The sequence below is a fragment of the Rousettus aegyptiacus genome, unplaced genomic scaffold, assembly GCF_014176215.1.
Source record: "Rousettus aegyptiacus isolate mRouAeg1 unplaced genomic scaffold, mRouAeg1.p scaffold_m13_p_5, whole genome shotgun sequence".
Classification (NCBI taxonomy): domain Eukaryota; kingdom Metazoa; phylum Chordata; class Mammalia; order Chiroptera; family Pteropodidae; genus Rousettus; species Rousettus aegyptiacus.
This window is the reverse complement of record NW_023416308.1, coordinates 72,977,272-73,004,162: the sequence shown is the minus strand read 5'-3', so window position 1 is coordinate 73,004,162 and position 26,891 is coordinate 72,977,272. Positions and strand designations below refer to the sequence as shown.

General features: G+C 35.9%; 1 protein-coding gene across 2 annotated transcripts in view; it reads right to left on the bottom strand.

The window, feature by feature from the left end:
- The window catches only part of INTS4 (integrator complex subunit 4), an 87,914-nt gene that overhangs the window by 12,845 nt on the left and 48,178 nt on the right, over positions 1 to 26,891 (bottom strand). The window contains exons 11-18 of one of the 2 annotated variants that reach the window (XM_036220953.1): positions 24,575 to 24,804; positions 20,387 to 20,529; positions 16,812 to 16,927; positions 14,248 to 14,381; positions 13,094 to 13,251; positions 6,534 to 6,627; positions 3,994 to 4,074; positions 1,465 to 1,595 (exon numbers count right to left, since the gene is read on the bottom strand). In XM_036220953.1, the coding sequence (XP_036076846.1) occupies positions 1,465 to 1,595; positions 3,994 to 4,074; positions 6,534 to 6,627; positions 13,094 to 13,251; positions 14,248 to 14,381; positions 16,812 to 16,927; positions 20,387 to 20,529; positions 24,575 to 24,804 (1,087 nt within the window). The remainder of the gene's footprint in view (positions 1 to 1,464; positions 1,596 to 3,993; positions 4,075 to 6,533; positions 6,628 to 13,093; positions 13,252 to 14,247; positions 14,382 to 16,811; positions 16,928 to 20,386; positions 20,530 to 24,574; positions 24,805 to 26,891) is intronic. The other variant, XM_016161505.2, reaches the window with a different exon arrangement.

Sequence of the window (26,891 nt, the reverse complement as noted above, 5' to 3'; positions counted from 1 at the left end):
AATTAGGGTACAGAACACTTAAACCCCTGGAAGAAGAAACAAGGAGAAAAAACAGATTAAGTAAAAATCAAAAATGAAAAAAAGAAGCAAGAATGCATACAAATGGAAAATATAAAATAATACAGCATGAATAAAGATCAACATGTTAGAATCTTTATATATTGACATAAAAAATTAAATATTACATTGTTGGATGAAATGAAAAAGAGACAGAAAAGCAAAGTATATTACGATTTGATTTATAATCTACCACTGTTTATCAGGCTTGGGAAAAATCTGTTGACAACTGTTGTAGAAAAGGTAGATTATCAGACGACCTTCACTTAATCTGCAATATTTAAATTTTTACAGTTATAATATATAAACTGAAAAATACATCTACTTTCTTTAAATAAAAAAGTATAGATGCCATCACAAACACCTATCTCTTCTCAGCAGTGACTGAGTAGTAGTAGGGATTAAACATTTGTTAAATGAATGTATGGATATCACTAAAATTAAATTAATACCCAAGTTTATCAGGTCACTATCAAGATAAGTGAAAAAATAAAATAATATTCAGAATGTCCTTTCCGATCTGTATTTTTCAGTACTTAAACACCCACATTTATTTCTCTACACCACTTTTAGGTTGACACAACTGCTGAATCAAGCATCAGATGTGTCTTTGATCTGGCAATGAGTTACATAAATACTGTACTATATCAAATCTATGATGCCATTATTCTTAAGATAATCTTTATTTTGTGAAACACCAAGAAACAAAAAACACTTTCAATCAAACTATAGCACACCATCAAAATTCCTGATTTCAGAGAAGTTAAAATTAAAATTAAAAATGTGGATTTTTGAAGTGATGAAATATGGCAATTCTCCTTATCAGAAAGTCTAACAGCTACCATTATATTGAATTCTTACTATGTACCAAGTACCATGCTGAGCACTTTTACATGTTACCCAATTAATTCTTCATAGAAATCCCAAGATTCAGATGCTGCTGTCATTCTTGTTTTATAGAGAGGGAAACAAGGCGCAAGAGAGGTTTAAAAACCCATCCATAATCAAATAACTAGTAAGTGGAGAGGTCACTATTTGAATAAGGTAGCCTCACTGTACAATATATTCTCTTAACTTGTCTTTACTGACTGGGAGAAAGCTTACTAGTCCCTTTGAAAGAGAAAAAAATGGTTCCTGGTACTAAATTATTAAATCTATCACGGACTATACAGAAAGTCCTTGTACCCAGATAAGTCCTATGCTATGCTATAGGCATAGCCATTGAAGGGTTTTTCCAGGGATCTAATCTAACCCAAGAATAGAACTTGGAATATCTGAAAAAATTAATATTAATATCCCTTAGCTAATCTTTCCTAACTATCATTTTACTTATAATTAACCTTGGTGAGATCTCTGAATGTCTCTGAAAGGATCATGCCACCCCTTTGGACCAGCTGCACATCTTACCCCCGAGTAGTTCGTGCTGTTACTATAAGTTGCAAAGCTTTGGCCTGCAGCCTCATGTGATGTATAATCACCACTTGTTTATTCTCCACACCACTGTACATGAACTCCATTTTGTAGGTCTCTTCCATGATCTATAAGGAAAAGGTAATTAACAATCAGTAAAAATATCAAGTCTTCCTTGAAAGCAGCACAGAATTGTAGGTGTAACTTGGAACTGAGTTTTTTTTTTTTACTGCCTATGCTTTAATTCTGAACTGAGATTTTTTTAAGTGCCTACATTGAGAGAAATTAATTTGAAAGAAATTTATTTTTAAGTGTTGAGAAAAATGTATAGTATGTCTTACAAAAAGAGAATAAATTATTTTGTCAACCGAAAAAAAGACGTTCTCGTAATAAAATATTTTTAGTTGATGATGTGAAGATATGAAAGTGTGATCACTGACATAATTGTAAAGCACTGCTTGTTACCCTAAACCAAATTCACTGTGCCGTGGAAACAAATGAATATATACTATGTATGAAAACCCAATCCCTGGGAGAAGTCCTCAAGAATATAACATCGAGAACTGTTAACCACCTTTTAGTCATCTAGACAGACTGTTCTACATACCTCATCTGTCGAAGCGAGTTTGGGGAGGGAGTAAGTGCAGAAAACAGATTCTATTACCTCAGCTCAAGCCTACTGCATCTTAAGCTCTTGCTCTATTCTATCCAAATCAGCTACTCCCAACTAAATGATGCTTCTCTCTTCCCTTTCCCTTTTTGTGCTTGTCTTCCTTTGAAAGCTTTGGAGTCAAAGAAATAACTCCAGGCTCTCCTACAACTAACAGTAAGACAAGTTACTTAATTACACAGTACCCCTGTTTCCCTATCTGTAAATAGGGAAGAAACAGTATCAACATTATAAAATGGGGCATGAAAAAGAGCTTACCACAGTATCTGGCACAAAGCAATGGTAACTCTTTTCCTCTCTTTCTTCCAGACTACTGCTCCCTGATCCCCTCTTGTACAATATGGCCCACTTGGGGATTTGAGTCATGAAGTTCTACTGCTCAACGATAAGCCACATAGCAGGTCTGAGAGGGAGTTTAGATCAGATGAAAGATGAAGCAGAAGCAGAGCAGTGAAAAGAAAACAGACTCTGAGTATCAGAGCATCTGGGCTCAAATCCCTGACTCTACTACTTATAGCTCTATGAATTTAACTTTGCTGAACATTAACTGTTTCACCTGTAAAATGAGCTTAATACTTATTCCTACCTAATGGGATTATTTGCTATGAAGGTTAATTAAAATAAACTTAAAATCATTTAGGGAACTGTAATGTAGCAATCACAGTCACCATCATTAGCTTCCTACTGAGTCATAATCCCTCGGTCATATACAGACTATCTGGAAGATCTGACCCAGAAGAGTTCACCAAACCCTAATCCCTAGGAGTGAAGGAAAACTCAGGGTGGCTCCATAGTGTAGTGGTTAGCGTATCTGCTTTACATGCAGGAGGTCCTGGGTTTACACCCCAGTGGAGCTGCAGACCATACCCCAGGTGCACCAGACCCCACAGGTGCGCCAGGCCCCCTCGAGTGCACTGCGGGTGCCAGGCCCCAAGGGCACCAGGCCCCGGGTGCATGCTGTGAGTGTGTAGGAGGAGACACCCCGCCTTCAGAGATCCAGCTCTTAAGGAGAAACAGCAACATCTATAGGTCAGGCAGGGGTGGAAGTGGCGAGGGTGGGGGAATTAAAGAGCAGGGAAGAAAAAGAATGAAGGAAAACCGCTCAAAGCTAGAAAGAAATAAGCTCAAACCAAATAAAATGAAATGCTACTTAATGAACTGAGGAGAAACATAAGGATGTTTTAACATTCGAGAGATGGTACCGGCTAAAAATATAAACAACCTGAAAATGAGTTCAGCTACATTTTCAGATGAAAGATTCATGATAGACTGGCATATTATTTGAGGCTTACATGTTTGTTTTGCTTTGAAAATCTACCATAATCAGGACTTCCTCTCAGTCTTATTCTTTTAAGCCAATAAGCCGTACTTAGTATGGAAAGCGAGGAGACCAGTGGTTTGAGCTAAATCAACTCCTTCTCATTCAATTCAATTCCTGGCTCAAAGGTCTTATGTCTCAGACTAGAGCTTGCAAGCAGAACGCAGGAGCCATGAAGCCCTCACCAGAACATCAAGGCAAGCCAGATTTTAGTATGTCTGAAATACAAACTGATAATATTTTAGAATACAAAAGAATCTTGGAAAGCATCTAATTGAACTACCATATTTTACAGAAGAAAAAATCCAAAAATTAAGTAATCTGCTCAATACCACCAAGCAAATTAGAGGCAGACCCTTAAGCCAATGCTGTGACCTCTAATTATGCTGCTTCTCATATCACTAACTTCTGTCATCATAGGGTGAAATTGGGGAGGCCACAGCAGATACATGGAGCCCTGTGAAGGCCTCTGGCTCTGACTTAGTTGAGACGATCACTGGACAGAGATCTATTGAAGAGAAAGTCTCACTAAGCTTACCTGTTTTGCTGCAGCTGACGCCAAATCACTCTGCTTCAAATATAAAGGGGCAGCCACATTCCACAGCTTTTCCTGTAAGGCCTACGAAGACAAATCAGGAAAGAACAGAACACAGAAGTCACGAAGACTGGCATATTATTTGAGGCTTACATGTTTGTTTTGCTTTGAAAATCTACCATAATCAGGACTTCCTCTCAGTCTTATTCTTTTAAGCCAATAAGCCGTACTTAGTATGGAAAGCGAGGAGACCAGTGGTTTGAGCTAAATCAACTCCTTCTCATTCAATTCAATTCCTGGCCCAAAGGTCTTATGTCTCAGACTAGAGCTTGCAAGCAGAACGCAGGAGCCATGAAGCCCTCACCAGAACATCAAGGCAAGCCAGCTTCCAAGGCTCTGGGCCCTCCTTGTTCCAAGAGTCAATGGACTACCCAGTTTAGACTCTTCTTCCTTGACTGCTGTTCTTTTTTCTTTGCCCCACACTCACTATCCTTTGAACAGCCCTATCACCTTACTGGCATACTCAAACTAAAAGTCAAGAGCTTTCGTATATTCTACCCTCTCGCAATGTCTCTACATTGAAAAACTACTATTCAGAACCATAGGTTTCACTTTCTCTCTCTCCTCTGCAATCCAACTATATGGCCTCATCTCTGATCTCTTGTCTAAACCTCTGCTATAGTCTCTAATTTTCACAGTCCTTTTTAATTATAGTCATAATCCAATGACATTACAGAAAACCTAGACTAACACTATCCAACTGAAATATAACATAGGCCATGTATGTAATTTTACATTTTCTAGTAGCCACATTTTTAAAAGTAAAAAGAAATAGGTGAAATTAATTTTAACAACATAGTTTATTTAGCCCAGTATATCCAAGATACTACCATTTCATTATGCACTCAATATTTTAAAAATTACTAATAAGATAGTTTATATTCATTTTTTATACTAAGTCTAAACAATCCAGTGTGTATTTTGCATTTATAGCCATCTCAATCTAAATATTAATAGTCACATGTACCTGGTGACTATATTAAACAGTAATAGTTCTAGATTATATAGAAAATTTTAAATCACCCAAATCATACTATCTTAACAGTTATTATTTTTGAAAATTTCCTTCTAATTATTTCTCAAATGCATGTTTTTTATATATTAAAGCTAGAAAGCAGAAGTAATTTTATATACTTTTTGGGTACATAACCTTACGCTGTATTTTGTGTGTCTACATAGTTCTTCATAAAGATCATTACTGGCTACAGAATATACTGTGCAGCAGAAGTATGCCACAACTGATTTAGCTCCACCCTAATTATCAAACACCTGCCTGCCTCTGATTCTAAGCCTGGGTCCCTTGCCTACCCTGAAACTCCATGATACTGAGTAGGCAACATAATTCTGTGTTTTTAGGAGTAATCTCTTCTCTTTTCCTACTATAGAAAAGTGGGTTCTTTTCAAAGGCCTTCTTGTAATCCCATGGAGGAGACAGAAAGCCAAGGAATAAAGAAAAACACCAACAGTGGCATGGCACTCACTATGTATCAGACACCAAGCCAAGGGCTTTTTCATACATTGCTTGTTACTGTCCTTACCCAGGTGATTATTAACTATGTTTCACAGAAGCTTGGAAAACCAAACAATTTTGCAAAAGGGCACGAAGGAATTTTTGGAGTAACGAAAATGTTCTGTATCTTGACTGTGGTAGTTACATGGATATACATTTGAAAGAATCTATCTTGCAGAAGAAGAGCTGTTTACATCCCGACCTGCTTCAGTGTACAAACCCACCTTCAGATGTATACACACACCTGCAAAACCGTAAGCTCACACATCTTACAGAGAGAAATAATTTCTGACTCCTCTATTTATTCTAACTTTGAACAAATATGGTTAATCATTTTGAAGAATAATCACATTTGGAACTAAAACCAATATAAAGGCTTATCAAGAAGAAGGGGTCTCCTAAATCCTAAACCAACATTTATACCAGAGCTGCTACACTCTGATGCAGAAGCTGAAAGCTACTGAATTAGTTTAATTGGTTTTAACTTAGCAAACTGAAACACCTTCTTGGGTACCAATTTCATGTGTATATGTATCATCTGACTACCTAGTATAAAATGCCATCAAGTTGGCCCTTTTAATAGCAATGAAATCAACCTTTGTCTAATTTGACTCTAACAAAGTAAAATTAGTACTTTAAGGGAATAAAAGTTCATACAAGTTCTTTGCTAATCAAATAATAAAAAAACAATTACAATCCTTGGGATTCTAATGAAAATGATTATGTATCCAATTTGCTCTAATTATACAGTGATGAAAGAATTCTCCCAAATCAAAAGAAATTCAAATTCCTATATGAGTTAACAGTTCTTAATTAGAGAGAAATATAATTATACCACAGAGTACACAATTTCTCCATTGCTATGTGGCTACAGAAGACCATATATTTTTCTACTTATGGCTTCAAACACTGCTGGATCCATTAAAGTGCATTCTTAGCATCACAATTATGAACATAATGGATCCAAACCAACCTTAATGAGAAGAAGTTGACACCGAAGGTAGGTAGCAGAGAAGTCGGCTACCCCTGCCAATTCAGACTGAAGTTCTCCAAGTCTTTGCAGATCCCTGTAGTAAATAAAACCCCAAGCCAAAGGCAGGATAAGGATGATATCAATTTAAAAAATCATATCAAAGCATTTTACCCTTTTACACCTAGTAAACTGGTCATAAATTTTTAAATCACAGTATCCAATGAAATGGTTATTATAAAAGTAGTTTATTCACACTTTGAGAGCAGCGTACGCTGATACAATTCTTTTGGAAAGTAAAACTGTACTATCTTATAAAAGTCATACATATAATCAAATATTTTGATCAGTAGTTTTATGCTGAGAAGTCATTCTAAGGAAAATATTCAACAGAAATAAAATGCTTGATGCCCCATAAATATTCACTATATGGACTATGATCGTAAATCTTAAATATTCAAAGGTAGGAAAATTGTTAAATATTACTTTACATCTAATCAATGGAATATTCTATAGCCGTTAAAATATAAAATGATAATAAAGTGGATGATCTCAACCTTGTAAAACTATATATAGGTGAAAAATATAACAAAGTAGTTTTCTGGATAGAGTTATTAGGGTACTTTTTAGTGCCTTCTCCTAGTTATGCTTTATTTTTCAAATGTTTTATACAATGGATTATTTTTTGTACCATCAGAAAAAAATTTTTTAAGATGTTGTGGTGAACTTTGTTGGCTGCCTACCCAGTTAGCCACTCTCCACTCTTCCTTATTAACTGAACTCTGATTTTGTTCAAGGGTGTCCCCACACCCAGTTCCACACAGAGTTTAAATGGACTAAGCCAATTAGTACGTGTCATTTCCCTAATTGTGCGACCTAAGTTGGCTTTATTAGTCCTAATGGAAGGACTTATATTCCCTGCTTGCAGCGGGTCTGATGGTCTCTCTTAATGTCTGCCTGTCTGCCTCTCCATCTTTATGTCTCTATGTCTCACTATTCTGAATAAGATTGCTTATAGTCCTGATTGCCTGGCAGCCACAATTAACTCTAAACAGAAAAAGCCTTGGGATAAAGCAAATGCTGAGGACAAGAAAAATCTTAAGAGATTGAAACTGGGTCTTTAATTATATAAATGAATTACTTGAGCATACAATATTTAGAACTGCCTCCAATTTCTGTTCATAAGAAAATACACAGCTACTGTAAGCCAGTTTGAGATAAGGTTTTCTGATATCTGCAATTAAAAGCATCCTAAATGGATAACAAGTATAGACAAAGTGATTACAACCAAATAAAACATATCTGCCTATGGACAAGAAAATAGATAACAGAGAAAATAGACATAGATAAAATAGTCGTGCCTGGGGGCTGGAATTACTAATTTAAAATTTTTAATTTTTTGAATAGATAATACAGAGGTATAGAATTATACTATTAAGGTATAGAATTTAAAATACTAAAGGATATATATACAATTAAATCACTCTACTTTCCTATACCTGTGCACTGCTAACCAGTACAGCCTTTCCAGAGGAATCACCATTACTAGTTTCTTTTGTATTCTTCTGGAGATATGCTATATGTCTACAAAAAGTATTGGTTTTTTTTCTTTCTTCTTGTCTTTTGGGGAGGGAGGGTATATGTGTGAGACCTAACAATCTCTCTCAGAAAAACTTCATAGAAAGTTGTCTTGTTTTTAATGGAAGCATCAGAATTTCATACAGAGGTGATAACTGTGGAAAACGTGAAGATTTGGGTCATGAGAGAAGTTAACTGTTTCAGGAATGGCCTAATATATTAAGTTTCACAGTAGCTGTACAAAACTGTCCATTGTAAGCCCTTTCCCTATAATCTCTGGCAACTTTGATAGCTAATGCTGCCTCCTAAGAAGGAGGTGCCGTAGACAGAGGTACAGAATGAATTATTCCTAAAATGATTGAAGAAATTGGGGTCTGTACCTTATATGTCATCTCTTATGAGTTTGGGTAGCTTGAGATGGTCCTAGAGAGCCTGCGCATATGTGGGAATCCAGCACAATAAAAGGTAAGACCTTGTAACTAGCTAGTCACAACTATTAAGTGCTATCTTGATGGCCAGCTGGTCTCTCCCTTTCACATCTCTGATGTCTCTCTTGAAATAGCCCCAAATCATTCTACTCCTGAATCATTTCTTCTCCAGGAAGATTCTATCTTCTGTTATAATTACAGAGAACACTGACCAGTTGACTATACATTAGCTGACTGCTTGCAGCCTATTGCTATTGCTATGGCACTACAGCAACTGTTCTGAATTGCACAGAACAAGATGTAACCCAGCCAGCCATGGGAAATCTGAACAACTGTACAAATGAAAATGGAAACTTGATAGCCCTGGGCAAAATGTTCTGTGTCCCAGTGTTTCCTGTCTGAACCTCTTTATTCCCAAAATCCTCAAGAAGCCTCAGTTTAGATATCCCTTAGGGGACTATGAACTCTTTAATGAAAAAGGTAACAAAGAGCACCTTCTATGTGCACTACACTAGGGGTACTAGGTGTTTCTGTACTTGAGCTCATTTAATCCTTACAATGTGAACTACAATTAATCCCATTTCGCTGAGGATGAAACTAAAGATCAAAGTTTAATGGCTTGCCCAAGGTCACAGAAATAGAAAGTGGCAAAAATAAGCCATGAACTCAGGTTTATCTAACTCTGAAAGTCTCTTTTTTTATATACCAGATCATACTGCATTTCATTTTATTTTTTTGCTATTAAACTTTCATATATTTGTGAACTACATCACATATAGATGAGACCAAAATTGATTTAAAATCATACGTATAATGCCACATTTCTATAGATGTGATCTGGCAGGGCAAAAAAGCTCTCCCAGGAACATGCAGTTTAGCAATCCTTAGTCCACATGATGGCAACATGTATATAGTATTTTAAAAATATTATAAGAACCTAAGTTTACATATATTGCAGTTTTAAAAAAAAAGTTTACACAACAAGTTGAATTTGTTAATTTTAAAATCATTGTCTAAAGATAGTCAAAAAGACTCTGAGCATGTACATCAAATGTTATTTATGACTAAACATTTCTTTCAATCTCTTGCAATCTCTAAATATCATATTTACAATGAGTGTCTCTTACTAGTTTAGGTAAAATGATGAGGAATGTTAGAAAATGCCATATGAGTACAAAATCATGATGACTTTTCAAAAGCTATCTTCATTCTTGCACTCAGATGACTACAAATTACAAACATTTTATTTCTACCTCTTTAGTTACTGGACTAGTTCCCAGGCCACAAAACAGGCACTATTCCTTAGGAACATTAAATGATGCACAGCAAAAGAAGGATTCTAAAGAATTTAACTAAGAAATCTCATGTTCTTTAGGGTTGGTGTTTAAAAAAATTCCCGTAAGAAAAGTGTATTTCTATCGATTCCAAATAAATGAAGCCTACCTGTTTCAAAATAAGCTATTTCATTACAAAAGAACAATTCTCTACTACAGAACACTTCTGAAGTGATATGATTTCTGAAACAATAATGTGTATTACACCAGGAACAGCATCTTAAGGATTACACGAAAAATACAAACTCTGAAAAATCAGTTCATTATTTGAAACAGTAGATAAGCGACTGCTGCGTTCTTTAAAAGACAACCCCTTCCCACCACCAATGAATTTACACATAATTACATTCATAAAGTCTGGAATGGATTTACTTACAAACTATTAAGAGCACTTCTAGTGTGTCAAATGAGCCAAAATTAGATTTAATTTTTAAAGCAAAATTTCACAAATCTCTAACTATTATCTATGTAACTGATATTCTTAAAATCTTTCCACATATTATGGTAACCTTTACAAAAGTGTTATGAGCTACAAAGTTCGATTTTCAGATTGAGGGAGTTGAGACCCCAGGTCATGAACCTTAGAAGTGATAAAACTAAAACAAAGACTTGAATCAAGTCTTTTGGATTTTAAATCTCCTCATAGTACATGTTTCATGTCATACAAACTGTTAATCAGAAATAGGGCCGTGACTAGATGGAAAGGCTAGATGTTTTAATCCAGAATTTTGCTGTTCCTGATCCTTGATACGCACTTCTTTCTGCACTTGAATAATTTCGATTTATTCTTCAGGTCATTGCTTAGTCATGATCCAAGAAGTGGTAAGTGTCCCCTTCCATTCTCCTACAAGTAAGTTCTCCTGTACTTAATGTACTGTAGCATGAAACACACAATACTTCATTTCTTGTTTACCTAGTTAATTCTCCAACCAGGTTGTAATATCCCTTGCAGCAGAGACTATGTATTGCTTACTATCATGTTGCTTTGACTAGCACAATGCATGGCATATGAAGGATACTCAAAAAACATAACAAATGAACCCCAGCTCCCTCACTCATTGTAAAAAGGGGGTAATTCTCAAGGGATTCTTTTTAAATTAAATGAAGTAATGTACATAAAGCACTTAGAAGAGTGGGTACATAGTGGGCACTTGATAGAGGGCAGTTCTTGTTATGATCGAAGCAGAAGAACCATACAAACATCAAGTGAAGTATGACCAGAAAAAAATGCCATCTACAAAAATCTTAAAAGTCTTCATTCCTAGAGTTTTCAACAAATATTTACTGAGTTCCTATAAAGCACCCAAGGTACAGCGGTGAAAACAAAGTAATTATGTCAAGTTCTAGAATCAAACAAGCAAACAAATCATCTCCTGTGGCCTTCATTGAACTAAAGCAGACTTTCTACAGGTGAGATCTTAGTTGGGTAAAATGGCTGCTTGGATTAAAACAAAAGGCAATGTGTATAACAGTGAAGTATTATAACAGTGAAGTGTATAACTAGTACTAACAAGTAAATGACCAGAGTCCTAATCAAAGAAACCTCTGTATGAAACTCTAACATTTCACTTCTCAACAATGGAAAATTTAAGTTAGAAAACCCCAGCGGTCATCTCATCTCCACTTGACAAAGAATCTCCTTCACAACAGCATATCAGAGAGCATCAATTTTAGAGTCAAAAAAGCTAGATTTAAATCTGGTTCTGCAACTTCCTAACAAACTGCTTCACTTCCCAAAATTTTCATTTCTTCCCTGTAAAATGATAACAATATCTACCTGCAATGTTTATAAAACATAATAGGTCATCAATAACTATAGTAACATCTGCTCTCCTTTCCAGACCTTTCACCATCCTGGCCAACCTCTTTCGAATGCACACAGTTAGAAACATAGTGCCCAGAACTGACTATAGCAATAGAACAGTGGTCTGACCAGCTTGAAACCCAGCAAGACTATCCACCTCACAAAACTCAGATCATGAAGGTCACTCAAACCAAAGGTCATTTACTGAGCACCTACTTATAGCCTAGTCAGTACTGCAGCTGATGACCAAACTGGCTTCCTTCTGTGCATTTTGTGTTACCTTTAGTGCCAACAGGATTTTTTAAAAAGACTGTTAAGGACAAAACCTAAATGTTTATTTAGGTGGGGCTGAGTCAGGAAGTGGAACTTATTTTCCTGTGCTCAGGGCAACAATTTCAGATTCTAAAACTAATCACTTTAATGAGAGACAAGAAAAAGATAAAAATGTGATCGAGGCATCACTTCAGGGTCAGCAAACTCTTCTGTAAAAGGTCAGATAGTAAATAGTTTAGGTTTTGAAGTCCATATGGTCTCTGTAGCAACTACTGAACTCTGCCATTATAGCATGAAAGCAGCTATAGACAATACCTAAATAAATGAGTATAGTTGTGTTTTAATCAAACCTTATTTACAGGCAGGTATTGCCCTTGCTAAAGACAAATGGGTTTCAGTTTTGTTCATATCACTCAGGACATTCTAATAAGGTGTGGCAGAGTCTGCTGGTTGTTCCCCAAAATCCTCCCCTTCCTTCTAAGTAAGAGAGTCACCAAATGTTAACTAAGCACTGGGCATCCAGCATAAAGACTACCTTTCCTAGCTCCTTGCATCATATGGCCATGTGACTTAAGTTCTAGTCAATGGGATGCAAGTAAAATTAAAAATACAACTTTGGGGAAGTATCTATAAAAGGAAGGGAAGGTAGTGGTGGAAATGATGCCTTTCTCCTGCTCTTTTCATTTTCCTATAGGAATACAGAAAGGATTGGTAGGTTTGGATCTTTAGGCCAAGGCCGCCTGATGCAGAAGATGGAGAAACAAGAGAGAAATAGCCTAGGCCCCTGATGACCATCTCAGCTCTGTCCTGCCTATGAGAAAAAATTAACCTTTCCTCCTGTCTAAACCACTGTTACTTTGCCTTTTCTGTCACTCATCCTAAGTGAGGAAATAAAAATTAAAAACAGCTTCCTTGTAGCTCTTTCTAGTTTTATACTAACCATTAATCAGGCCATGAACACAAACAGTTTTTCTTTGTAATATGCTCAAACCACAATCTAATTCAAATATAAACAGATCATAAAACCACGTGCAAGCACAGGCCTACAAAGTCAGAAAAAGTAGCCTATGACCAACACTGGAAATCAAAATAGTCAAGCTGAGCATATCAACAGTATTAACTAAAGGACAGGGATGATCATCTCACCTGATGGTAAACTCTAGCAGCTCCTGGGTTCCCTGAGGGTCTAGATGCTGAAGACTGTACACCCTTTCAAGGCTCTGCTGCAGGAACTGATGAGAAGGATCCTCATGAGGCATGATATTGGGGGAAACAGCTGATGACACTAGTTTTCTACCTGGTAACTAAGCAAACATAGTGGGGTCATGGTGCCATCAAATTTCTATGGCTCAGCTTTTAATAACACAAAGAAACCAGAAGAAAAAATGTGAACCAAACAAAGTAATGAGGGAAAAAGCTAGGTGATTCAGTAAAAATCCTTTTCCTCCTTCCCCCGCTTCAGTGGGAAAGAGAGAAAATGAACACAGCCTACCCCAAATAGCCACAAGCTGCAAGGAGAAGAGAATGGTTTAATATTTTCTATTGCTAACTGAAATAAATGGGCTAATCACAGAAATAGGACTAAAAATTAATCTGTTGTCACATTTTTAAACTTTATTTGATCTTTCACTTCATAGAAGAGTGGTGATTTATTCCCAAAAAAAGTTTATATAGCATGCTATAAATTTTTTATATGATAATCATAATTTTGTTACCATTAAGAGTAGTTCCCTTTCAAGAAAGAGATGAGGAGGGGAAAGCAAAGAGGAGTTCACTTTTAATTTTGTATCTTCTATATGTAAATTTTCTAACCATGTACATATGTTATTCTAAATAAAGTTATTTAGAGTAACCTAAAGAGGAATAAGATAATACAAAGTGCTTAAGAAAAGTGACTGCACACAGGTATTTGCTATTACCATTATATTTCATTTAAAAATTTATTTCTCTAGGTTTTAAAAATAATAAAGGTTATATTATTAAAAATAAACTTGTTGAAATAAATAAATAAACCTGTTGAGAACTATGGCTTTATGTAATTGTAAAAATATATCATGGTCTAATCATCGATCTAAAATATATTGTTCTAGATTCCTTTTTCTTGCTTAACATAGCATAATAACTCAGGGGGATTTAAAAACGAATCTTCTTAAAAGGTAAGAAGTGTAAGCACAGCCCAAGAGAGATAAAGAATGAATGAATGAGTTTTCAGAGAATATACAGTCTGCTTTCTGCTATTTAACAACAAATGACCAAAAATCAAAAACCTGAAACAAAGGCAAAAGATGTTTTCAACATACCCTCAAGGCAGGAACAAGATGAGAAAGACTGTCCCTGAGGTAGGCATAGTGCCTGAAGGTATGATCTGAGAACAATGCAGGCATGGTTGGACAGGTTTTTGCAGCATTGAAGATAAGAACCAAAACTGCAATGTCTGATGGATGAATGGGTTAAGTAAACTTGGAGGTATAAAAGGTTGAGGTTGGCCAGAATCTGGTGCCTCCACTTCCCGCCCCCAAAATTCCCATTAAATAACTATAATTTTCTAACAAAGAAATGAAAATTCAAAAAGAGATAGATTACCCCATTCCAAATTGCCCCAATTACCCCTCCAAATACTACGGATTTTTAAAAATAATGCCTGATGTTGCTGAAAATACTAACGAAAATTTCTGGCACATTGGCTACTAAAGTATATACTGGCACAAGCCCTTTAGATAATTTTGTAGTAGACAGTAAGAGTCTTATGAATGTTGACTAATTCCACACCTCGAAATGTATTCTAATAATCAAACAGCATGAATCTTTTATAATAAATCTTAAATCCAAAACCAAGAAAATGACTATACAACTTGTGTTTCATTTTCTTGATGGAGCATTATACAATCATTAAAAATTATAAAGAATTAATAATATTTTATCATAAGCATTCTATCACAAGTGAAAAAAGCAGGCTCTAAAATATAAAGAGGGTGGTGGCTCCATAGTGCAGTGGTTAGCATGTCTGCTTTACACACAGAGGGTCCTGGGTTCGTGCCCCAGGTGGAGCCACGGACCATAACCTGGTATGCCAGGTCCTGGGTGCACCAGGCTCCAGAGGCACCTGGCCCCAGGTGCACACCACGCGTGGAAGGAGATGCTCTGCCTTCGGAGATCCAGTTCTTAAGGGGAAACGGCAACAACCATAGGTGAAAGGTGGAAGGGGGCAGGGAAGGGGGGTTAAAGAGGGGGGAAAAATATATTTATATATAAAGAAGATATGATACCACCTATCTGTTATCAAATATTTGTTGATGAAATAAACTATGTTAATTAATAACAGCAAAATCCAAACCCCAAGCTTTTAAAAAGTAGAGAAGACACCAAAATAGTAACAGTCGATTACTTTAGCGAGTAGGACTTTGGGTATTACATATGAAGTTTCTTCTACTTTTTTGAATTTTTTTATGTATATTAATTTTATAACAGAGGGAAAATCAGAAACTAAAAGATAAACATAAGTTCTAATCTTCTATACGCACCCATATGGCAGAGCCTGTAATATGCCTACCCAATATCCATTCTACCCTTTTTCCTTACTAATAGAAAATTGATTTTATTCATATCCTCTAACTTCCTGCCTAGAACCTGACTGAACCTGAGGATTGGAGCACTAGTAACAATCCTGGATAACTGAAAACGGCAGAACAAAAAAACAGAAGAAGCTTTGATCATCATCATCAGAAGCTTGAATTAATGTGCAGCAGCTGTAACAGCACCAATTGCTTACCCCCGACTTTTTTTATGTTGGAGAAAAATATCTTAATTTGTTTAAGCTATATTTGAGGGCAATCTCTGTGACATCCAAACATAGTTCCTAAATAACACAATCCTCCAACTACCCAGAATAATATCTTAGTATAATAAACTTCTAAAAATGTTTAACGTGAAGTCCTTTCTAATGTGAAAGGACTTTCAGATTTAACACCTCTTCAATGTCATGAAATCCAGAACATCTAGCATACAAGTCCCTCTCTGATGAGTTAAATTTCAAACAGCTATAGTATTGCACCTTTAGAGGTAAGGTCTGGGATATGCCTTTCTTAAAAGTAAACAGAGTCAGACATTGGCTAGTATGTCAATTACATGGATCTATTAAAAAATTCTCCAAACACACTGTGAAAATAAACAGAATTAAGAGAGAATACAATAGTCATCTTATTTGCCTGGTCCCTGTGTCTCAGTAAATACCCTCTAAACCTCACAAACATGGGAGACTATGAATACACTGATGTAAATGTATTCACTCCCATTACTGGAAAACAATCCAATTACACAGCATGCTGCCCATTGCTATCACTCACCCATTGAACCTGTATGAGAGGCAGAGTAATCATGCAGCCTAGCTTGGCCCTATCCCCTCTTTCTGGCTGGAGATCAAGTTAAACATGGGATAAGACATAGGGGAAAGTTCACAGACTTTAAAACCAAAGATGACTGGCTTTTAAGCCCAGATTTGCTGCTTGGAGAGTTATGTAGGCTAAGTCCTAGTTTTCTCATTTATAAACTGGGAATAATACCTCTTTCCAGGGTTGTTTGGAATATCAGTGATAAAATGTATAAAGCATTTAAACAGTATGTGAAATATAGAAGGTAATCGATAAATGGTATAAAAAATTATTAGTATCAAATGGCAAAGGTGAATTAAGATGAACTGTGAATGAGCTAAGAATAATAACCACCCGGTTCCCTCAGGATATACTCTCACCTAAAATAAATGAAAAAAAAATAAAAATAAAACACGGACCACCTAAGCTACACTACAGAAAAAGATGCCAAAATTCCCTGCCAAGTCGGCAGCACCTGCCCTAGGCACAGAGGATACAAGCTGGATCATCCATGTCTGGTTCAGCTGTGTCAAAAAATGGGTGGGTGCTCAGGAGCTCTGGTACCAAGGGAAGCACCAGGGTTGGATGTCGACTTCCCAGAAACTTTAAGCATCTGAAAAAAAGAAAATAACAGTCCACTTTAGTAAGTTAATAAATGCTTTAATATAAACCTAAAAGTAACAAATAAACAGAACAAACAGACTTATCAGAGGGCAGGGAATGGAGAGGGGAGGAGGGAGATGGGATAAAGGGGTCAAATATGTGGTGCGAGAAAGAAATCTAACTATGGGAGGTGAACACACAGTGTAAGCATACATATGCCTTACTATTAAAGTGTACAACTGAAACTTACTGGATTTTTTGTTAACCAATGTCACAATAAATGAATGAATGAATGAATGAATGAATGCTTTAAAAAGTGCTAGGAATTAGAATCAGAAAGCCTGATTCAGAATTGCAAATTCTCAACCACCTATTTTTGCTACCTCTATGACTTCAGAGAAGTTATTCTATTATTCTGGAACTCAATTCACCAAAAAAAAAAAAAAAGGTTATTATGAAGATTTTTAAAAAGCTGCTGTGGCAGATAGTACTACTCATTATTTAAACAGCCATTTCCTCCATCTTCAAAATGTAGGGAGGAGGCAAGGGAACTAAATGTTAAATCAAGCTATATTCAGAGACTGCAATGTGCTGATCAGCCCTACAGGCCATGAGGAAACCTAGACAACAAATGAAGATTTCTACTGGGATTACTAGCAAACCATTTACTCAAACCGTGAAGGGCAAACAGGAAAAAAAAGTCCTTAAGTTGCTCCTGACACAAACATAATCATTCATTCCCTGTAGCTAAAACCATGTGGGAACATGTGGATCAAAGGCTAGGAGCTACCAGCAACCCTTTTCGCATTACCTTTCACATGGTATACCCATATTATCAAAGAAAAATGGGTAAACAAAGTCTTTAGACTGTAATCCATTGGAACTAAGAATAATATATAAACTGAATTCCTCGAACACTCGGGGTTCCTTCTCAGTGTCCTTTTCTCTGTTCCTCTCTCTCTCTCTCAGGCTCTCTTACTCTGTCTCTGAGAGGAGACCACGCTCTGTCTATGGAGTGTTGCCCCTTTTCTGATAAACTTTTCTTTTGACTCTAATTCTGACATGTGCTTGAATTCTTTCCTGTACTCAGTCAAGCACCGTTTCTTTTGGTGCAGGGCCACTCAGGGGAATTTGTCCCATCCTGCATCAAAGAGAACTCTGATTTCACTCAGGTATCAAGTAGATAGCAAAGTGCTCAGAGGAGGTAAGTCCAGCCCAAGGGCTTAGCCACAATTGGTCTAAACCCATTATGGCAATCCCATTACCATTTCCAGTGACTGATTTGCAGGTAATCAAGTAATCCCATTGTGGTTAATGGAGCAAGAGAGGAAGTCTGCTGGAGAGCTTCTTAGGTGTCAGTCATACAGTGAAATCTCAGCTGGCTATTAGTTAGCTGCTATTAATTGGCTATTAGTTAACTATTATGACTATATGAATGTCCTTTATTAGCTATAAAGAACTATGCTGCACTGGTAATTATGAATCTTTATTATTTTTTCTTTGTTAAGTTCTGGTTTTGAAGGTGTGTCAAAATGAAAACAAATATAAATTTTAATTTCTGTTCTCAATGAGTTTATAATCCAACTGAGACAAAGATGACTAACACAAGGTAATAAACTATCGAATGATCTTTTGCTTTCTACCTGTTAAAGGTAGAAAAGATTACAACATCAGAAAGTTTCACAAAGGAAATAGGACTTCACCAGGAACTAGAGAATAGGCAGACTGGCAAAAGAAAGAAAATAAACATCGTGAACAAATTCATGGATATATGGGGTATGAAAGGCATCAAATTCAAAACATTTGATACTGTTAGGAAAATACACTTTTCCTCAGTCTTGTTTTTCCTTCTGTGTAGGAAGAACTTAATTCATTAATTTTCTGACCTCTCTCAGTCCTTTTACTCACTGTGCCTCAGGGGATATTCTAAAAGTTGTAGTTGGGCCTCCAGGTGACACTCCTTTATTTTATCTCACTCTACTCAGATCTCAGGTGGAGAATACAAGAGCTATTAATCAGGTTCCCTCAAAGACCCCTAAGCATCTGGGCTTCTTTAAAGCTAGACTTCAATTCGGAGAACTGCAATAATTTTTTACTATCTGATCCACCTTCCTACTTATAGCTATTTGAGTACTACATCTCTGAGTTGAATCCATTTTTAAATCTCCACAGCACCTAACACCATGACTGGGTTATAACAAGTGTTCAATAGCATTTGTTGAATGAACTAAAGCTAAATAGAGAACAACCTCCTTCAAAACTTTCATTTATGTACCTATCCTGAGCAATGTCTTAAAAACATGCCACTATGACTATTCCTTCACTCTTATATCACATTCTTTTTGATATTTCTAAATAAAGCACCATTCATGAGAAGAGATGAAAAAAAAATCAAGTAATAATTAGAATAGGTCACTTCAAAATCTTTCACTATAAGGTAAAGGAGTTTTCTGTCTACAACCATCCAATAAAGACAGTCTTACATAAATATTCTGGGTGGACCAAAAAACCACAAATCTTATCTTAAAGCAAGAATGTTCTGCTAAACATTCTATAACATACCTTCTATCAAGAAGAATTTACCATTTCTTCTGTGCTGTGACACCACAGAACTACAAATAAACTAATATAGGTGTTTTTCCCAAATCGACCTCCACACACCAAATGAATGAGTCCTCCTTGAAAACAGTCAATAAATGTATCTTGACCTGAGCTAAACTGGACTGAACAAACATGAAGAAATAACAAGACAAATAACCAGATATCAAAAATGTTACCTAGAGCAAGACTACTATGGTATTTTTAGTTTTTAATATATCTTCCAAGTACCTGATTTGATCCACAGGTTTTCTACTCTTAGTAGCAAATTCTTCTGAAAATCAAGAAACTATACAGTTGGAACAATCTTGTCACATAAGCTCATTTAAATATATGGAGCACAATAACACACATTTTTATATTAAATATATGCAAGTAGTTCTTCAAATAGCAAATGAACAATGGTAACAGTTTGACTATAGTCAATAGAGCTAGATAATTGGGAAAAAATAATTGAGATTTTCCATCAAAGCACCAGACCTACTTCTAATCTCTATAACGATAGCTGTGATCCTGCACAAAATGCAAACTACATGAAGCAGTGATTAACACTATATAGGAGAAAAAGGAAATCTAATCAGCTCATCTCTGTACCTCCAAAACTTACCACAGGGCTTGGCACATAGTAAGTACAAAGCAGGCATATAAAATTTGCTAGGTGGCTGGATGGACAAATAAATACATAATCTAAACTGTGATATTTCATTTAGGAATCAGACTCCTGAGAGTTTAGTTAAGTTGAACCAGGTTTCTTAATTGAAGGCAAAATGAGAGCCATATCCTCAACCTACAATGATCCACCAAATAATGTCAGCATTATACATTTACCACATTATTGGGCTGAGTGAGCAAATGAGCAAAAAATCCTTACTTCCATATGGAGTCCCTATCAGTAGGGTACTTGGTTAAATTTTTCAGCAGCTCCACCAATGCAAGATGAATCCCTTCTTTGGTTGAAACATTAGTACAGCATAAGAGTTCATGAAGAGCCTCTCTAATATCTCTGGAAGAATCCTTAAAAAAAAAAAAAGAAAGATAATAATAATAACAACAGTCACTGTGGATTAGCTATTATGGAGGAATACACAAGTTATAATGGGAGTACAGGGTAAAGAGTCTCAATTTTCTGGTAGGGAAGGGACTGGTAGTTGAGAGGACAGAGATAACATATGAACTGAAATTTGAAGAATTCATTCATTTGTTCATTCATTTATTTACACAAGCAACATTTATCGAGTGCTTAGTAAAGAGTCAAACATTATCAAGCTCCTACTAGGTTCCAAGTGCTAGGAATATAGCAGTAATTTAAATCAAATCCTTGCTGTCAGGAGATTCATTATAGTGAAAAGACAAAAATAAATGACTAAATATAGGTCAGATAGTGTTTAAGTACTGTGAAGAAACCATAAAACAGGTTAAGGGAAAGAGTGTGGAGATAGGTGGGGTACTTTACATAGGATAAACAAAGGGAATAGCAAACAAAAAGGTCATGAGGTGGAAGCATGTTTGAAAAACAGCAAGGAAACCAGTGTAGCTGGAACAGAGCAAACAAAGAGCAGTACCAGATGATGTCAGAAAGGGGCCTCTTCCCTCCTTATCTCCTGCTCAACCTCACTAAAGTGATTAGAAAAGGCCGCCAATAACTTCTTATTGCAAAAAATAAATGAACACAACAGTCTACTCTTATTTGATATATCCACAGCATTTTTGCCAGTTCTTTAAAACTTTTTAACCTAGACACTTGAAACATAGATAAAAGCAGAGATAAAAAATCTCCTAGTTTCAACCATTAACTCATAGCCAATCTTGTTTCATCTACATCTTTACCCACTTCTCGCAGATTATGAAGCCAATCAGAGAAATCATAGCATTTTGTTGGTAAATATTTCCATAAATGTCTTTTTAAAAGAATTCTTTATTTTTAAAAAAACTGCAAAACCATTTTCATGCCAAAAAATTTACTAATTCCTTAATATTGAATATCTAGTAAAATTACTCAAATTTCTATGACTCAAAAAGTACTTGTTCTAATCGGGCTTCAACTAAGGTCTACAAATTGCAATTGAGCAATATGTCCATAAGCATCTTTTAATATGTAAAATCCCATTACATATCACTTTTTCCCCCTTGCAACTTCTCCCTTGTATATTTTGTGATGGTAGCTGGATTTAGAGGCTTGATCAGATTCAGGTTCAGTTTTTTTGTTGTTTTTTTTTTTTTTTAATAAAACTACTTCATAGGTGATACTGTGTATATTTCCCTCAGGAACTATATGATGTCTACTTCTCTTTTGTGATGTTAGTAACTAGTGAGGATCACTGCCTAGATCTAGTAATTCATTAAATTTGTAAGACAATGATATACAAATTCTATTCCTCCTCATCATTTCTATAAAGAGAAACTTCCCCTCATTAACTAGCTAATTATCTGGAAGTTCAATTTGCATAGGAAAAGAAAGGAGATATATACCTGATTCCTTAATTTACCAGTTTTCAAAATGAGTTTTGATTACTAAGCATCTTCCACAGGTGACTAATGCAGTGTTCTGTTTTTTAAGTATCATTACAAAATCATGAATTTAAATATATTTGCAGTTATAATCCTTAATTAATGATATGTTTTACTTTTGGCCAGTGAGAGGCTATTTAAGTTGTCTCTGGAGTCTTCCTGACATTACTCTAGAGGTCTTTGATAGCTAATGTTTGCTTTCTGTGTGATAAGGTGGTACAAGCTCATCTTGTTACATTTACTGTGCCAGATTTGGAATCAGCCATTTCTCTGAGGAATTCTGGTTCCTTTTAGTGGAAAACAGGATGTATGAGGCATTTTTTTAAAGTCAAGTTTGCGGACATATAATTTACTTTTTGTAAAATTCACTCTTTTTAGTGTATACTTCTGTGAGTTTAACAAATACATATATCTATGTAACCACCATCATCTACTTCTCTAGTGTCCCTTTGTAATCTACCCCTCACTCTCAGCCTCTGGCAACCACTGATGTATTTCCTACTACACCTTTGTCTTTTCCAAAATGTCATATTAATGGAAACATAGAGTATGCTACTTCTTGATTCTGGCTACTTTCGCTTAGCATAATGCATCTGAGATTCATCCATATTGTTACATGTATCAACAGCTCATTCCTTTTTATTATTGAATAGTAGTCCATTGAATAGGTATACCACAGTTTATTTACCCCCTCAACTGAAGGATTTTGTGTTGTATCCAATTTAGGTCTAAAATAACTAAAGTCATAATAAACATTTGCATACAAGTTTTTCAGACATGAGTATTTCATTCTCTTTAGTAAACGCTTCAGAGTAGGACTGTGGGATCACATGGTAAGTGTACATTTAACCTTATAAGTAACCTTATACTGATTTCCAAAGTGGCTCTACCATTTTGCATTCCCATCAGCAGTGTCAGTTGCTCCCCATCCTCAAGCACTTGGTATCATCAGGGTGTCTTTTTCTTTTCTTTCGTTTCTCCCTCTCTCTCCCTCACCCTCTCCCCTTCTCTCTCACCCTCCCTCCCTCCCTCCTTCCTTCCTTCCTTTTTTCTAATATCCAAGGTTGTTTTAATTTGCATTTCCCTAATGACTAAAGCCAAGACCCTACCCCCTTGAGAAGCTCGAGGCCTTGTTGAATAAAGAATTAAATAAACAGAACACATTCTGATGAATTCTACAGTACTATACACAGTAGTATATACTTGTTATGTAAGTATAGAAAACTGCTATTTAGCCCACATGGGAGGTGGGGTTAATTAAGGAAGGCTCCCTAAATATGTTGTCTGATGTAGATCTCGGAATAGCTAGTCTGCTAGGTAAAAAGTGGCAGTTTTGCAGGCAGAGGGGAAAAAGTACAGTAAAGGCAAAATGGTGAAGAAAAGCATAAGGATTAGGTAACTGACAACTGCATAAAGTTCAAGGTGAAGAATGATGGGTAAAAAAGCTAAAATGAAAAGGAGGGGCTGGGTTATAGACACCATCCATGGAAAACAATCCATAGAGTATAAATTTATCTTCTTAGGAAAAAATACATGAAAAATTATAAAGATAACTCAGGAAAAATCTTAATAGAAGTTCCAAGCAACTGAGAAAATAGACAACTTCAAAATCAAAGCAGCCTATTTGTTTTCTGATGCAGCAAAAATCTGTACCAAGTGTTAATGACTAAATATAAAATTGCTATCCCTTTCTCAGTGTCTGAAAAACCAACCAACCAACCAGAAAAACAAAGGCCAAACCTCATTTACTAATATTTTGAAAAACTTCAGTATTCACAAATAAAATTCAGACTTCAGAAAAATAATTCAAGAACCACATAGAGTTGTATAGCCTGGGAGGCAAATCTGTGTTTATATTCTGGCACAGGCACTTACTAGCTGTGTGACCTCAAACAAATTACTTTTTCTCTGTAAAACTCCAGAGCTGAATGAATTGATCTCTAAAATCCTTTCTACTGTAACATCCTATGACTCACCAGAAAAAAATTAATTCAAAGGCTGAAAACAATTCTTCATTATGTAGCTGCTGCTTTATCTATTTCCGCTTCCCTCTCCTCCATCTCTTCAACTCTATGCTACAATTGCAATGAATTCCTTCGAGTTCCCTAAATATATCATACGCACTCTTACCTCTGGACCCTTAGATATTATTCCCTCTGTTTGGTACCCTTCCACTCTACCATCAGTGACACTTCTTCCTAAAAAAATGCCTCATTAAGTCCTACTCCTCTTTTAAGTGTCACTGTAGCATTCTTTTTTCCCTTTTTCTCCCCAACCTCACCCACAGACAATTCAGGTTAGATACTCTCTGTATTCCCATGGCACTCTGTCCTTTCCTGATTACAGCAATACCAAGCTTTATTTGAATTTCCTGTTTAATAGTCAGTCTCTTCCATGTTGGTGGACTTGTGTGATAAGAAGGAAAAATGGTGTTGCCTATATACCACTGTATCACCAAAACCTACCACAATGCCTGGTTTAAGAAAAAAAAAAAAAAGTGGCACCACGTAGGTAGTAATAAAAAAATGAGTAAAGAACTGTTACCACTCACCTCTAACACAGCCAGGACAGTGTCTAACTGATCCTCTCGGAGGGTGATATTGTTGGAGATTTTTCTCATAGTATGTATGGACTGCAGACGTACTTCCTCAATTTCGTCATTAAACATGTCAACCAGGAAATCAAGGCACTTCTCAGCAAAGGAGGGTGAAGATTGGGCCAGCATGCAGAGAGCCTCTACAGCTGCAATGCGCACCTCTAGACAAAAGGCAATAAATAAAACTGCACATCAAGTTAAGAGCTATGGAAAAAAATCAAGGATTCAATTCTCATTCAGTTTTATCTTTTGCTCTCTCACTCAACAAACTCTGTCTGGGAGATCCCCTCCATGCCCACAGATTCAGCTACAACCTTCATGTCGACCTAAGGAGGACTTTTGTGTCACAGGGACTAAGGCTCAGATTTTGACAAATGTTATCCAGTCACACATCTATCTCTATTAACTGAATTTTTTGAAAACAAAAGATCTTATTTATCTGTATTCCAACCACAGATAGGTACTTTTTAAAAGGGCAGTTTTTATATATTATACTGATTAAGATTAAAACAGGGTACATATCATTATTCTCACATTAGAGATGAGTTTCAGCAAAGTGCATTCACTTGCCTCAAAGTCAGTGAGAGCAAAGTCTAGTACCCAGGTCTTCTGATTCTAGACTAGGACAGCATCGTATAGTGGTTAAAGGTACATGATCTAGAGTGATAGAAGTCTCACAGTGAATTATGAAGAGTAATCCCTCCACTAACTTGGAGGGTGATCTTGAAGAAGTAACTTAACTTCCTAGGACCTCAATTTTCTTACCTGTTAAAAGGAGATAACACCAATTTCCTTACAGAGTTGTTAGGATAACTAAATTACATAATGGAAGTAAAGCACATTGCCTGGCATATGTTAAAAGCTCAATAAATATTAGCTATAGCATTGTTATGGGGTCTTGTAAGCACCTTGAAAACAGAAGCAAGTCTTCTACCTCTTTGCATGCTCAAAACACGCAACGGTGAAGCCACTGAATCCAGAAAGCCCTTTGTTCATTCGATTTTTCCTGAAATTTATTGAACTACATGCCAGGCCCTAAGCTAAGTGTTATGATACAGAGATGAGAGATGAGCAAGTTATAGACAATGCTCACAAGGCCATACATGGCGGTTTTATTCTAGTAGTTTCATGTAGTTCTGTAACACAATGTACAGCTTCAAAAAATTAAAGAAAAACACTCAAATTGTGGTTAAAACTCACGAATATAATTTGGTTTTAAATAAGAAAATTTTATAGACACTTTAAAAGAAGAGTTACTACATTAAAGAGAGATGACTCAGATTTTCCTTGGCAGTTATGAATTCCTCCTTTTAATCAGAAGAATTTGCTTCACTTAACAATAATGCAATTTAAACATGAAATTGCTAATAATTACAAAGCAAGTCAGAGATGAACCCAAATGTGTTAAAAGCCTTGGCTCTTCTTCCTAGGGCTTTATTTATTACACCATAATGACTCATGTGTAACACTTGCAACTCTATCAAGGGAATCACAGTACACTGAAGATACAAAGATGAACAAGAACAAGACTGTTACCCAGAGCCTGCAGACAAAAACAGTAATGAATGATATTATGAAAAAGCACAAGGAGTATGAGTAAACTCCAGAAGAGGCACACAGAACACTCAACAGGATCACGGACAGCTTTCTGAAACAAGTGATCCCTAAAACAATACCTGAAGGAGCTGCTAGGTCAAAAGAAAGGAAAAAGACCTTTCTAAGCAGGGGAACCATATGCACAAAGGCCCAAAAGGGAGGGAGAACAGGAAACAACTAGAAGTGTAATACTAGAGTCTACAGCTAATGAAATGATCTACTCACTTTCCAAAGTTAAGTTCCTTTAATTAAACCTTAGTGACAAACTGAAACTATAGAACAACATAAACATTAAGTGATGAAATTCAACTGTAGAAACTAAACAAAGCATAAATGCTACTATCAACAAAATAAAATACATTCTAGTTATTTGTCTTAGAATGAAACAGGTTTTAATAACTGAACGTCCTTATTAACTAATACTATTTAAATTATAATTCATGTATTAAGTTCATAGAGACCAAAAAAGCAGAAGTAGCTTTAACAAATTTCTACATATACAGAAAATCTTAGAGCGAATTGGAGAGAATAACCCAATTCTTACATCTAATCACAGAAAATTGTCTTCTAAAATAATTTTCTTGTCCTTCTGAGAAGTCCTCTTGTGAAGTAATTTTTATAGGTATTTTGAAGACCTGAGTTCTAATCCTTTGACACAAATTTACTGAAAAATTTG